At 30.9% G+C, this 14,478-nt stretch overlaps 1 protein-coding gene across 1 annotated transcript; it reads right to left on the reverse strand.

Moving 5' to 3' along the window:
* Positions 1-12,582: 12,582 nt before the first annotated feature.
* On the reverse strand, positions 12,583-14,033 carry LOC107878886 (the record flags this gene model as incomplete). Its single annotated transcript, XM_016726054.2, is given in 2 exon segments — positions 12,583-13,308; positions 13,804-14,033. Coding segments are annotated over 2 exon segments (735 nt in total). The 3' UTR covers positions 12,583-12,795.
* Positions 14,034-14,478: the final 445 nt, after the last annotated feature.

The following is a 14,478-nucleotide window of genomic DNA, read 5'->3' on the forward strand; positions in this document are numbered from 1 at the left end:
ATTTTTGTAAGTATTATCCCTTTAATAAATGATTTATTTAACTTTTTCAATGTTATTAACCTTTTACACTATAGTCTAAAGGTCATTTTTAAAAAATTGAAAATTTTATGAGAATAATCAAAGTCTTTTAACTTTTTGTTTGTTCAAGACTATATTTGCATAACTTTTAAAAAATAGATACAACATTTAAATAATGGCCTAAAATAGGACGTTAGTTTGCGGTGAACCATCCCAATTTTCGTATCACTATATTAACAAATGACATCCATACACAACAATCGCTACGCCTTAGTCTCAATAAATTGGAATCGATAATGTGAATCTTCATTTCTTCATTTAAGGTCATATCATCATCATAATAAATTAAATTAAATTACATAAAAAAATATATAAATAATACTAATAACAAAAATCATATGAATATTTTTTTTTCATCGTGTGCTCTATGATCTTTATCTAAGTTTGTATTGATACCAAGCGTTTGAAATTTTTTTGAGACCACTTCCTTTTATGGAATTTTAGGCCTACCCCAACCCTTTTTGACATCTTCATTTATCATAGTTTCTCACCTTTGAACCGATGCATCTATAGGTTTTAAACAGAACATGTTCAAATCATCTCAAACGATCTTCTCACATTTTAGACTCAAGCATAATACATATTTATTACTATATTAATAGTAAGAGTAATATATTCATCTACCATTTCATGTCTAGATATTTACATACATACGTATAAATAATTCTAGTGAAACTATGTTTATTATTTAAATTTTTTTTGACTTATAAAGCTATTAATTATATGGTGCAATTTATATTGACATATCTCCAACTTGAAGGCATTTTCTTCGAAGGCGAGTGGGTGAGCAACTTCAATTCAATACAAACAACTCAATAAATTCATTTAATGTAAGTTAGAGTATAGTCGTAATAATTAATTTATAAGTTAGGTACAAAATGAATGCAGTATTAATTGCCATAATAATCACCTTGAAGCAATCAAAGTCATCAGATATACTATATACATTTGGACTAACTAAAGGGGCTTAGGTAAACGGCCTTTTCAATCGTTTTTATTATTTTTCAATTCCACTTTCCCAATTATTTCGATGCGTAAGGTGATTGCATTCCTTTGCATTTGGGTTATTTCGCTCTTCTTCAACACCAAATTAATTAACTTTGGAGAGCAATTGCGTTAGATGTTTATCTCACCAACAATTGAAAATTGATATGATCATTCCAACTATTTTCTACCTTCGTAACAAACTCTTTACTAACTGCATGAAATTGACAATTTGACAGACGTTACTTTAAATTTTTAAATAATGCATTCTGCTGGGGAACTAGGTACACTACTTTGCACTCTAGCGGAATCAGAATTTGAAATATATGAGTGAAAATAAAAAATGAAATATATAAGTTTTATACCTGTCGCCGCCACAAGGGTTATCCGAACCCATAAGTAATATTGTAGGGGTGGGTAGTCACAGAAATCAAAAATTTAGTTATGAATGTTTAAGATTTAGAGAGTGAGATATATATAAGTACTAAATTACTTATAAATAGCTTGAAACAAATTAAATAAAAACTCTTTAGTAGTTTCTTTTTTATTGTGTAAAAAATCTCTTTATTTAAATAGGAGTAAAATAGAGAGAACATCACTAATTATTTCTATTTTTTATTATGTAAAACATTACTTATTTTAAAATAAAATAAAAACATCACTTATTTTGAAATAAAAATAAGTGTTTATAGCTAAAACTAGAGGCGCGTGATCCGTGTCAGCACGGGCCCAATATTAATATATTTTAATTGTGTACGATAAGTTAAATTGATGTCAGTTAGAATTATAAATTATAAAATATGAATACAGTAAATTAACATATTAACTACTTGATAGTATTTTTTAAGGAATCAAGTCTCACAAGATAATTATGTACTCCCTCCGTCGCAAATAATGTATCGTCATTTAACCGGACACGATATTTAAGAAATAAGTATTGACTTTGTTAAAGTTACAAAATTACCCCACTAAAAGAAAAGAGTAATAATATTTAAAATCAAGTAGGATCATTTTTAATTGAAAAGACAAATATAAAAAAGGAGTAATAGTATTTAAAATCAAGTGAGACCACTAAGACTAAAATTATAATTGTGTCTTTGAAAATTTACCAAATAAAAAAAGGCGATATTCTTTTTGAGACGGATCAAAAAAGAAATGGCAACACATAATTTGGGACGGAGGAAGTATATTTTATGAAAAATGAACAGCACCATACCCAAAGTATGAATGAGTACGGGTGGTGGGAGTCCTTCTTGCCCAATGGATCTCAGCCGTCAAAGGTATAAGTTGCTTGAAGCAGGTCAATATCTACGGTAGCGTTTTGTTGGTCCGACAATGAATGGATACTATGTCACTTATATAAAATCTTCTTCTATATTAATAATATTTATATTAATAATATTGATATTATTTAACATTATTTCTTATACATTGTTTGGTATGATGTATTGTAACTAGCCTTTTCTATCTTGATATATTTAAATAATTTTTTTTTAAAATGAGTTGCATATATATTCTAAGATTCATCCGAGATTTAGTATGGGCTCAATATATATTATTTTTTGGCCAAAGTCATCGATAGACACTCAAACTTATTGCCAGAATTCACTTAGACACCTAAACTAAGGTTTGTTCCTACCAGACCCCTAAAACCCGCACATTTTGTTTCAATTGCGCATTTTTTCATTGTTCTCATTAGTTTGTTCGCGCGTGTCTCCAAACGCAGTTAAAAAAAGCTGTTGCAGATTATGCTATAGAGTATAGAAGGCAGTTGAAGTTAAAACCTAATGAAAAAAATAGAATAAGGATGAAGTGCATTGCAGCCAATTGCAACTGGTTGCTGTTTGCTTCTGCTGATAGGGATTCAGGTGATTTTATTGTGAAGAACTATAACCCTATTCACAAGTGTATACCTCTAAACAAGAACAAGATATGTGATTCAAATTTGGTTGCTAGAAAGTTCAAGGAGAGAATTGTTTCTCAGCCATACATTAGGATTTGAGAAATTCAGGATTTGGTAAGAGAGGTGTTGAGTCTTTATATAGATAAAACTATTTGTTTTAGGGCTAAATAGATTGTTATGAGGGAGAATATGAGAGATTAGAAGCTGAAATTTGTCAGATTATGTGACTATGCAGATATGATCAAGAAAACAAATCCTGGAAGTTCTTGTTGGATAAAAATTGACAAAGAAACTGAACCAGGGAAGAACCTCTTTGTTTATTTCTATGTGTGTTTTCATGCTTTCAAGCAAGGATGGTTAAATGGGTGTAGGAAAATTATTGGTTTTGATGGATGCTTTCTAAAAGGGGCTTGTAAGGGTGAGTTATTGGTTGCTGTGGGGGAAAATGGCAACAACCAAATGTTTCCTATTGCATGGGCAGTTGTGGATACTGAAACAAGACATAGCTGGGATTGGTTCATAAGGCATCTGATTGGTAATCTAAATCTGAAAACTGGTGAAGGGTTGACTGTAATGTTAGACCAACAAAAGGTACTATTACTTAATTATTTTTCTCATTACTTGACTTTATTTTCCAATAATATTCCTGTTTTAATAATACTTATTACTGGGTCTTGTTACTGTTTGATGGATCTGTTACCAAATGCTGAGAGAAAAATGTGTGCTAGACATATATGGAGCAATTGGCATGTGCACTGGAGAGGATAAGAGAGAAGAAAGCAGTTTTGGAGATGTGCAAAAGCAAGCTTTGAAGTAAAGTTTAGAGAGGAGATGCAAGCAATGTCAAATCTAGGTCAGAAAGAAATAACTGAGGGCATGTTAGAGGATCACAATGTTAGACATAAATCCACAATCACAATGTTAGAGGATATTAGGCATAAAATGATGAATAGACATGTAGATATGATCAAATTTGCACAAACATGAATTTCATTATCAGGCATAGAATGATGAATGGACATGTAGATATGATCAAATTTGCACAAACATGGATTTCAAACATTGCACCTATGACAAGAACTATTTTAGAAGCTAATAAGAAATATTAAAATAGGTGTAGAGTATTATGGAATGGAGTTAATGATTTTGAAATTGGGGATAAGGGTTACACATTTGTTGTTCACTTGGACAATAAGTATTGTGATTGTAAGTTATGAATGTTAAGAGGTATTCATTGTCCTCATGCCATTTGTGCTTATTATTACTTGAATAAAGATCATGATCAGCATGTAGAGCACTGGTATAGTAAAGAAACATTTCTTAAGTCTTATAGCCATTTCATGCAATCAATTACCAACATGAAAATGTGGCCGAAAACCCCAAATCCATCAATTGAACCTTCAAAATCAAGAAAGATGCCAGGCAGACTTGACAAGAACAGAAGAAAGAGCAAGAATGAGCCAAAAAAGTGGGGCAAACTTTAAAAAAAAAGTGTCAATATCACCGTTTTTCAAGGTGCAAGAAAGTTGACCATAACAAGACTATGTGTGCCAAAATGGTAAGGCTTAAATGAATTTTCATAATGCTTTATAAAGTTAACATATTTCTTAACTTTTTATATTTATGTTTGTATGTTAGAATGGTATGGGAAGCAATAATAGTAGTCAACCTAGCACTCAGCCTACAGCTTCATGGAATCCATCACCACCACAATCATGTTCTATTTGTGGTGACACCAGTGCAATGGCAAGAGATACCTACACTCAAAGTCAGACAGCAGGAGTAAGTTATATAAGTTCTGCTACCTTAATATTCCTCTCCTACTTAATATTATTATTAAAAACTGTTGAAAATATTGTGTTACATTTATTCACAGTCAAGCTCCACCTTTCATACATATGCAACTACACCATCTAGTCAATCAGGGTCTATTTGTGTTGACACAACTGCTGTGCCAAGACCACCTCAAAGAAAGGTGTCAAGTGCTGCTGGTAGAGGTCAAAGTACTGCTAGTAAAGGTAAATGTGGTTCTGGTAGGGATCAATGTGGTGCTGATAGAGGAGGTAGTTCTGGTAGGGGTCAATGTGGTGTTGACAGGGGATATGGTTCTAATAGGGGTCAATGTGGCGCTGATAGGGAAGGTTGTTCTGGTTGGGGTCAATGTGGTGTTGATAAGAGAGATGGTTCTGATCAGGGTCAATGTGGTGCTGATAGAGGGGGTGGTTCTGGTAGGGATCAATATGGTGCTGATAGAGGAGGTAGTTTTAGTAGGGGTCAATGTGGTGTTGACAAGGGAGGTGGTTCTGGTTGGGGTCAATGTGGTGCTGATAGGGGAGGTGGTTCTAGTAGGGGTCAATGTGGTGTTGAGAGGGGAGGTGGTTCTGGTAGAGGTCAAAGAAGGATTGATAAAGGATTGGCAAGAAAAATAGTCAAGGCAAGGGGGACCTCATTTGAAAGTGGAAGAAATACTTCTTCTAGTCAAGTACCACCTTTACCAACCAACAAGAGGCCATACAATTCTACCTCATTTGTTGCTGCTACTGCATACAAAAGGCCTGCAACTAGTTTTGGTGTTTACTATGATCCAATAACTGAAATCCAAGTGTATAATGTATTTCTCTCTGTCTCATTATTTACCTATAACAATGTTTTCATTCAAGTTTTCAATGTTCATTGTCTTACAATTATTTCTAATTTTGCAACCTAGTACATCAACTGAGAGGGTTCTTTATGGGATTATAAATTTAAAGAGTGCTTCACCAACCAATATAGATATTGGTTTTAAACCTAGTGGCCTAAAATAGAATGGAAAAGATACGGTCACCAACATACAATTGCAATAAATGAAAGCAAATAAGAGAAAAAAAGTAGATGCAGCCAAGTTTTCTTCATCAGTTGGATCTTCAAAAAAGTAATTCATTTAGAAATGATTTGTACTGTAAGCAGGGTTAATGACTTTGAACAAATTGTGTTACTAGTTTTTGAACAACTTTTTCTTAGGCAGCAGTTAATGACTTTGGTACATGCTGCAGTTGAACACTATTATGCTCAATGTTGAGCTTTATTTGAACACCTTGTTTACTGTATGCAGTTTTTAGCTCAATTTTGAGCTGTATTAATATGATATCCAGCTGCTTGCACTTTTAGTTCAATCTTGAGCAATTTTAATAAGATGAATGTGTTGTTTCTAATATAGTTCATTTTTATCAATACCTTCAGTAGTTACAAAGAGGCTATATGGTTAAGTAGCTGCACAACTAGACACAAAGTAGCCAATTGACAATGAGATTGTCATACAAAACATGTGGATTCATTCAAACAACTACTACAAACTACTACTACTACAAACTAACCAAACAACTACAACAAACTACTACTACTGCTACAAACTAACCATTACAAATCCATTACGAACTAAACTAACCAAACAACTACAACAAACTAACTATTACACCATATTAAAGAACTACTTTACAGTAAGAACATTGAGAAGAAGTAGAACAAGTCTATTCAATTTGAGCTTAGCACATTCCCTTTCAAGTTTAACTTTTTTGAGTTTTTGCCTCAATGAAATCAACTTCTCTTCACTATCTTTCAATTTCTCACACAAAGTGTCCCTCTCTTGCTCAACGTCTTTGAGCTTTTGCTTCAATCGATCACACGAATTTTCACCACCTTTGCACTTTATCATTAAGCTCGATTCTACCTCAGGATATTGATGCACAAAAATTGTAGGTTTTGGATCAATCCATCTAAAGTACCCACTCCACCATTTTCCTAAAATGCAAAAAATAAAGAATAATAAAAAAATCACCAAAAAAAATAAAATTAAAATCTGTCAAAATGATACAAACCTTTGAAACTTTACATCCAAAAAATGTACGACCAAGATTTGATGGAGTCCTTAAAGTTCTTAATGGACAAAATTCGGAACAATAACACAAATCGGGAACCTCAATGTTAATGAAATTTTCCGACATTCTCATGAAAAATGAAAGGAAAAATTGATTTAAGAGAAATTATGAGATAAATTTGATAGTGAGATAAGAGAAGTTGAGAGAAAAATCAGCTATGGAGGAGAGAATAAAGAAAGAAGAAGATGAAATTAGGTTTAAAATAGAGGGAAATTGAAAGGGATGGCAAAAGTAACGTTACATAACGTTAAGTTTTGCCACATAGACAGTTTTTTCACAAGTTACGCGCCACCCGCGACTAAACAACACGCGTCGTGCCACGTGGGCCAAAAATGCCCAATTGAAACAAAATGTGGAGGGTTTAGGGGTCTGATAGGAACAGTCCTTCGTTTAGATGTCTAAGTGAATTTTGGCAACAAGTTTGAGTGTCTATCGATGACTTTGGCCTTTTTTTTTTGTCATAATTTATGTGATACAAATAAAATTTAGATAATCAATCAAATATTTAGTATGATTTTAGATATTTTATGTTGTTAACTATTATAATTTATAATATTTTATGTAATTTTCAAATAATATACATTACTCTCCTTGTCCAAACTTTTATGACACTGATAGTCAATTATATTTTAAAAATAACTGTAGTTTTTAATTATTGTGATTTATAATACTTTTCTTCTATTCCAATTTAAGTGACACTAATATAATTTTGAGAGTCAATCAACTATTTTATATCTTTTAAATTTTTTAAATTATTAATTATTGTGATTTATAGTATTTTTTTACATATTTTTTGAAATATATCACAGATTCATTTTTTTAAAAAATATTAAGTTGTTAACTATTGTAATTTATAATACTTTTTATGTAACTTTCAAATAATATATGTTACTCTCCTCGTCCAAATTTTTGTGTCACCGATAGTGAATTATATTTTTAAAATAATTTAAATTTTTAATTATTGTGATTTAAAATATTTTTTCTATTTCAATTTAAGCGACACAATGCTTTGATTGCCATAATAATTAATTAGGGATGATTTAATAAAATCACGATTGAAGCAACGAAAGAGACATGTTTTAAATGACTTACAACAACTAACTAAAAGTGATACAAGAAAATTACTATAAACAAAATACTTGTAGAAAAAATTTAAGTGGACCTCATATAACACGTTAAGTTAGTTTAAAACATCAAAAATTAATTGTCATTTTCTATATTTTACCCTTTTTATTAAGTATTATTAATTTTTAAATACTTACATGACTTATATTAATTAATAGGGGGTGATATTTAGTAAAATTATGGTTGAAGTAACTGAAGCAGACATGTTATAAATTTAAATTTTACTTTTTTAATAAAATATTATTAGTTTTTTAATAGATAAATAACTTATAATAATTAATTAGGGATGATATAGTAAAATTACAGCTGAAGCAGATATATCATAAATATTTATTTTATCTTATTTTAATTAAATATTATTAATTTTTAGTACATAATTGACTTATAATATTTAATTAAGGGTGATATAGTAAAATTACGAATTTAACATTATTAATTTTTTAATACATAAATAACTTATAATAATTAATTAGGGGTGATATCGTAAAATCACAATTAAAGCAACTGAAGCAAATATATCGTAAATGTCTATTTTACTTTTTTAATTAAGTATTATTAATTTTTTAACATAAAAATAATTTATAATAATTAATTATAGATGATATAATAAAATCACGAAACAAGCAATCTGCTGTAACAAACATGTCATGTCGAAACCCTCACTTCTACGTAATAGAAAATTATATATTTAAGTCTTAGAATATTACTGCTATAATTGACTTACGAATCTGAATAAGCAATTAGAATGTGGATAGTTAAGGATGGGTTTGAATGATGGACGTTCGTGCCTTTTCCATGAATAGTTGGATGCATTTAATGTATATGCAAGAATGAGTATGTTTTACTTTCTCCTTCATTTTTCTTTGCCTATTTTTTTAAACTTTATATGCTTCTTATGATAAAATATCATACATATTCATATTAATTGATTTCACTAGTCATATTTTGCTTTTCACACTTTTAAAACGATATTATTTTTTTATATCTTAATTGTTGAAAATAACAATTACTATATATTTTACAAAATCATTTGTATTTTAAATTATATATAATAAGAACAAGAAATAAAGTGAATAGGAAGGAGAGTATATGTATACTTGTATGTGAGTAATGAGAAGAGTTAACCACAAGAAAGAGTTGGTGTGGTGGTTCAGGTTGAGGGTTCGATTTTCATCTCTGCTGAATGAAAAAAATTTGTAGGAACGGAGAATCGACCGTGGGATACTTTGAAAATAAAAAATAAAAAATGAGAAGAGTTGGATGAAGGCTACACGTTGGTTCAACAAAAGAAATAAACAAACACTGGTGCATTTAATTGGGATCTCATCCCCCTCATAAATGTTGATGATAACAACAATAATGTATGACTTTGACTGACGTTAGCGTTTTAGTACTAACATATGAAGATGATCTTAAAAGTAAAAGGATATTGATAAATGACCATAAAAATTTGGTCAAAAAATAAAAAGATTATATTATCCTTTTTAATTGTATTAGAAATAAGAAAGAAGAATATATTTAACTTTTAAAGTAAAAAAGTAAAAATATCTAAAAATTAATTAATTCATAGTATAAATATAACTTTTTAATATTGGACACGATAATTAGAAAAATAAGGGGTGATTTAATAAAATTACAAAACTTAAGGATATATACAAATTGGACACGAAACTCCCATCCTAACTATGAATAATATTGAAATGACTTCTATTTTGGACAACACCTATGCATATTTTGGACAACACCTATGCACTCTTTCAACCTCTCTTTCTGTTACCCCCCGCCATTCCTTTTTTTTTAAAAAATAAAAAATTAGTAACTGATATTTTTAAAAAATTAAAAAGGTATAAATAATAATGGTCCCACAAATCACAACTTCACATCTTTGGTGTGATGTGCGAGCTATTACACATCATCGATCTGCTTTATTCAATGCGCACCCAAAGAATAATGAGGACGAATTTTCACGGGATTTCCAAAAAGACATATTTATAAGAAAATAACAAGCAAAAATAGTATTTTCTCCATTTCAAATTACTTTGACATATTTGCTAAAATAAAAATATTATCAACTCTGACTATATTTAAGAATTCAAGCGATAATTAATTATTTATTCCAAACTATACTCATATTAATAAAAAAAGATTCATCTATAATCAAGATTAATAAGGTGATAGTATTAGTTAATTTACAGTCTTAGAGAGTTGGGTAAAACGTAATTAATACCATAATGGGATTCTTCATCGATTGGAGGTATATAACTCCATAAAGTGAAGGAGTATTCTTATCTCAACACTAATTGAAAGTCAAAGAGATTCACTCTATTATAATAAATGCAGAAATTCACGGCGTACTTAAAAGATTTTTGACTGATTACTACTCATGGCAGCTGAACTGAGACCAAATTTTATTTGGCTAAACCAATCAATGCACCAATTTGTAGTAGTATTAAAAAAGAAATTAGTAAATAAAATGTGAAGAAATTAAGAAAGAAAAAATAGATTCGACATCATGAGAAATAAGGCTAGGGAGTAGGTGTGAGGTTTTAAAAGAGGTACGTAATACTATAGGGGATATGGGTATTAAATGAAAGTTAGGTGCAAAATTGAAAAAGAATAGTAAATGTGGCAATTAATTAGTTGAACCAAAGAAGCAATTATGTCATCAACACTAAATGTAGTTAGATACCCCATTCAAACCATTTAATTTTTGGAAGCAGTATGCTTTTATTATATGCATGCAGGCACCATCAATTGTAACTCCATTTTTGTATTCTCACTTTCAGTTTCATCCACCCACTGTTAATTATGGTTTACCTTTCTTTACACTCCATCTCTCTATATAGAATCAGATAATTGGATCATATATCGTTCTTTAAAGAGAATAACGCTTTATATCAAGAATTTATTTATATTTACGACTTGCATTCAATATATTTAAATAAGAAATATTGAAGAGATTCTATATATTAATCCCACTGTAGCTCTTGATTGTATAAGCATGTTATTTAACCATATATAAAAAAGCAGAGTAATAAAAATAATATTCGTATTAATTCTTTTTTCTTTTTTACTATATTGACTTCAACAATTAAGGAAGTCATTCAAACCAGACATTTAAGAGGAGCGTGTGAGAGTTGCAAAGAGAGAAAATTCAAATCCAATTCATTTGTTCATGAGAAGCAACCACATTCAAATAAAGTAAGGGAAAAAATAATAATAACGAATTTAATTGAAGGAATAGGAGTTTGGCTCTTTTCTAAGAAATTAGGTATTTGAATTTAAAGTATGAAAGGGAAGTATAAGCATCATTGATTAAACCATCGACCTTAAAAATCTGCATCACCATTAATTTACTGTGTATTCTTTCAATTTCAATAAACTAAAGTAAAATATTGTATAGGAGGTACTTATTTTAGGAGAAGCCCTTAGTTTAAAAGTTATACATAGTAGCAATAAATTTGAATATTACTCCAATTTAGACCATGCTATGGTTAGAATGGTAGTGGCTAAAATTTGACAAAAAAAAAAAAAAAAAAAATCACAAACGAACAACACGTACTAGAAGCACTAATTGCAAACATGTGTCGTTATTCAATTTTACGACGATAAAAATTAAATAACATATCATTGTTTTCCATCCCTCCACCTTGGCTCTTCCACCTAATTTAATAAACTGTGAGAGTAGTTTCATATTTCCTTTGAATTTATTTATTATTATTATTATTTTTAATTTATTTTAAAAATTAGAAAAAAACAAATCATCTATATTATTTCTTCATTTCTTTTAATATGCCCTGAGTCAATTTCAAAATTAGATTGTGCTCTCTAGGTTTCCTAGGAATGAATTGCATTTCTAAAATTGGGTTAAGCAAATAAAGAAGACCCTTTGACCGATTTAAGCCAAAGGGCCACTCTTTGGATGCTTGGTGGATTAATGACTAGCAGCCCACGGACGCTTCACATTATTATTAGTACACTGATTTGACAAGTCGAACAATAATAATCCTACACTCAACTCAACTGTTTTATTATTCCACTCAGGCTCAAGCAGAATCAACAACTTTGGTTCATACCATGTACCAACCTTTCTTTTCTATAAATTCATAAATTCAACATGTCACTCCATCCCTCGATAATACTCGTTCATTATCAACTTGATACACAAATTAAAAAATATTTTTTCAATTTCATAATAAATGAATTATTGAATTTTAACACAAAAATTAAAAAAAAAAACAACTTTTCATTTTTATTTCAAAAAAAAAAAAGTTGACCTTATAATACCTAATTGAAATTTGAAAAAAATTTAATGATTCACTTATTTTGAAACACCAATAAATACCCCAACAATTTACTTATCCTAAAACGGAGGGAGTAATAAATAATATGTATAATTTAGTAGTATATGAAAAATTTAAATGCATTTGAGTGATGAATATTAATATGCTATCATAAGATTGTTTCAAAAAAGCACAAATACGAATGAATAGAGATCATACTGCCTAAATAAAGGACATAAACCGCGGTCCGCGAATACGTATCAATAGAGATCATACTGCCAAAAAGACTAAACTGTGTGATGAAACAATGCATTTATCCCCAAAAAAGAGAGGGGCAAGACAGCCTCAGAGGGTCTGGTGAATTCATATGCTACTCTGCCAACAAGGAAGGAACACCAAACGTTTGAAACATGTATATACCATTCTATAACTTACAAGATAATATTTTCTATCTTTACAAACAAAAAAGGGGAAAAAATCAAAATGATTTCTTGGCTCTTCTTCACTCTTACATGGATATGTTAAGATCAATTCGAGGCTTCTTCATTGTTACGGGTAATGGAACGAAGGTATGGCAACGAGGGCATTTAGGATCATTCTTAGATATCAGCACATAAAGCAGGCAACTAGGACAGCCAGCAGCAAAAGAAGCACAGAGGTTCTCCTTATCAATCTCTGTATCCTTGATCGAGGATGAGGAATTCGATGTTGGAGATGACGACATTGACACTGATACTGAACGCTTCCGCGTTGTTTCTTTCTCCGCCCTTTCCAGAGCAGATTTCACTTTTTCCAGGGTGCATACACTGTGATAGTTCGACGATGATGGTGAAGAGGACGATGAAGGAAGCAGCTTTAGGTCTAAGTTTGGTTCATCAAAGAGGTTGAGGGGTTGCTTTGATGCTGGAGGGAAATTAAGGTCTTGAAGCTTTCCAAATGCTTGATACTTTTGTTGCTTCTGTTCCAAAGTCGCCGACGAAGAATTAGAAGAATTGCACCTCTGTAGATACACTTTACCTGACTGTTGTGCAAATCAACAAATATATTTGTCAGTAAAAAATGTAAGATCATCGCCATGCTCAACAGAGAAAAAGAAACAGAAAATCAAATTATATGGTCTACACTCTACACTATTCGTATTAATGTAAATTAAACAATATGAATAACTCATATTTCCACCGCACTACTCACTGTGTCAAAAGATTGAACTTATCAAATTAAATGTTCTGCGATCTCAATTCTCCACACAGAAATTGTCTTCCAATGGAGTAATCATAAAAAAAGAGTTGCAGAGTAACCAAGTCTTTTTCACAGCCGAAAAAAGGGCATAAAAAAAAGTGGAGTAATAAATACTGCAACCGTACGTGTGGCAGGATAGTGATCGGACAGACAGGAATGATTTTGCCTTATAAATTCCTACCAATACCATTATGATATGATTGAAACAAACAGACGACTGGTTCTATAAATCAACATCAAAAGAGAATGAGAAATTGAATTCAATGGAGGGGGATACCTTGAGGTCGAGGCGCTTTTCCCAGCCAGAAGGAACCTGCAAATCAAGGTCGAGTTCCTTAGAATCAAGGGAGCGGCATCCTCCCAGCAAGTCCCTCGTTATTAAACCTGTAGATTTGTTCACTGATGACGACGACGATGATGATGAAGATGATGAATCATTCAAGGCACCACCACCAGCGTTCAAAATCCTAACCAGAGAGCTAACTTCAGCTGCCATCATTCCTTTAAATTATTAGTATTATGCTGATGATAATATAGAGAAATAAAAATCTGAGAGGCAGAAGAAAAGTGGAGTTGGAAAAGGGGGTTTTATAAATGGCCAATTGATTTGATCGCACTACTAGTCTAGTACTATAAATAAATGAAATAAAATAAAATTATTACATTAAATTAAAAGTTGAAATAATAATAATAATAGTGATTTGGCATTATACGGGATTAGTAATAAATGGGATTTGGAGCGAGGGAAAAAGGCGTCACCGTCAGTAATGGAGGCAATAAATGCAAAAATGGGACTCCGACTCCTCACCAGCTGCTGCCCCTTTATTACCTTTTAACCCCTTTCTTCTCCCTTCATTAATTACCATCTAATCTCTCTCTTTTTCTTTCATCTTACCTCTTCCCCTTTACTTGCTCCTTTTTACTTCCAAAATAAGTCATTTGGATGTTTTTC

Source organism: Capsicum annuum, chromosome 7, assembly GCF_002878395.1.
Source record: "Capsicum annuum cultivar UCD-10X-F1 chromosome 7, UCD10Xv1.1, whole genome shotgun sequence".
NCBI classification, from domain to species: Eukaryota; Viridiplantae; Streptophyta; class Magnoliopsida; order Solanales; family Solanaceae; genus Capsicum; species Capsicum annuum.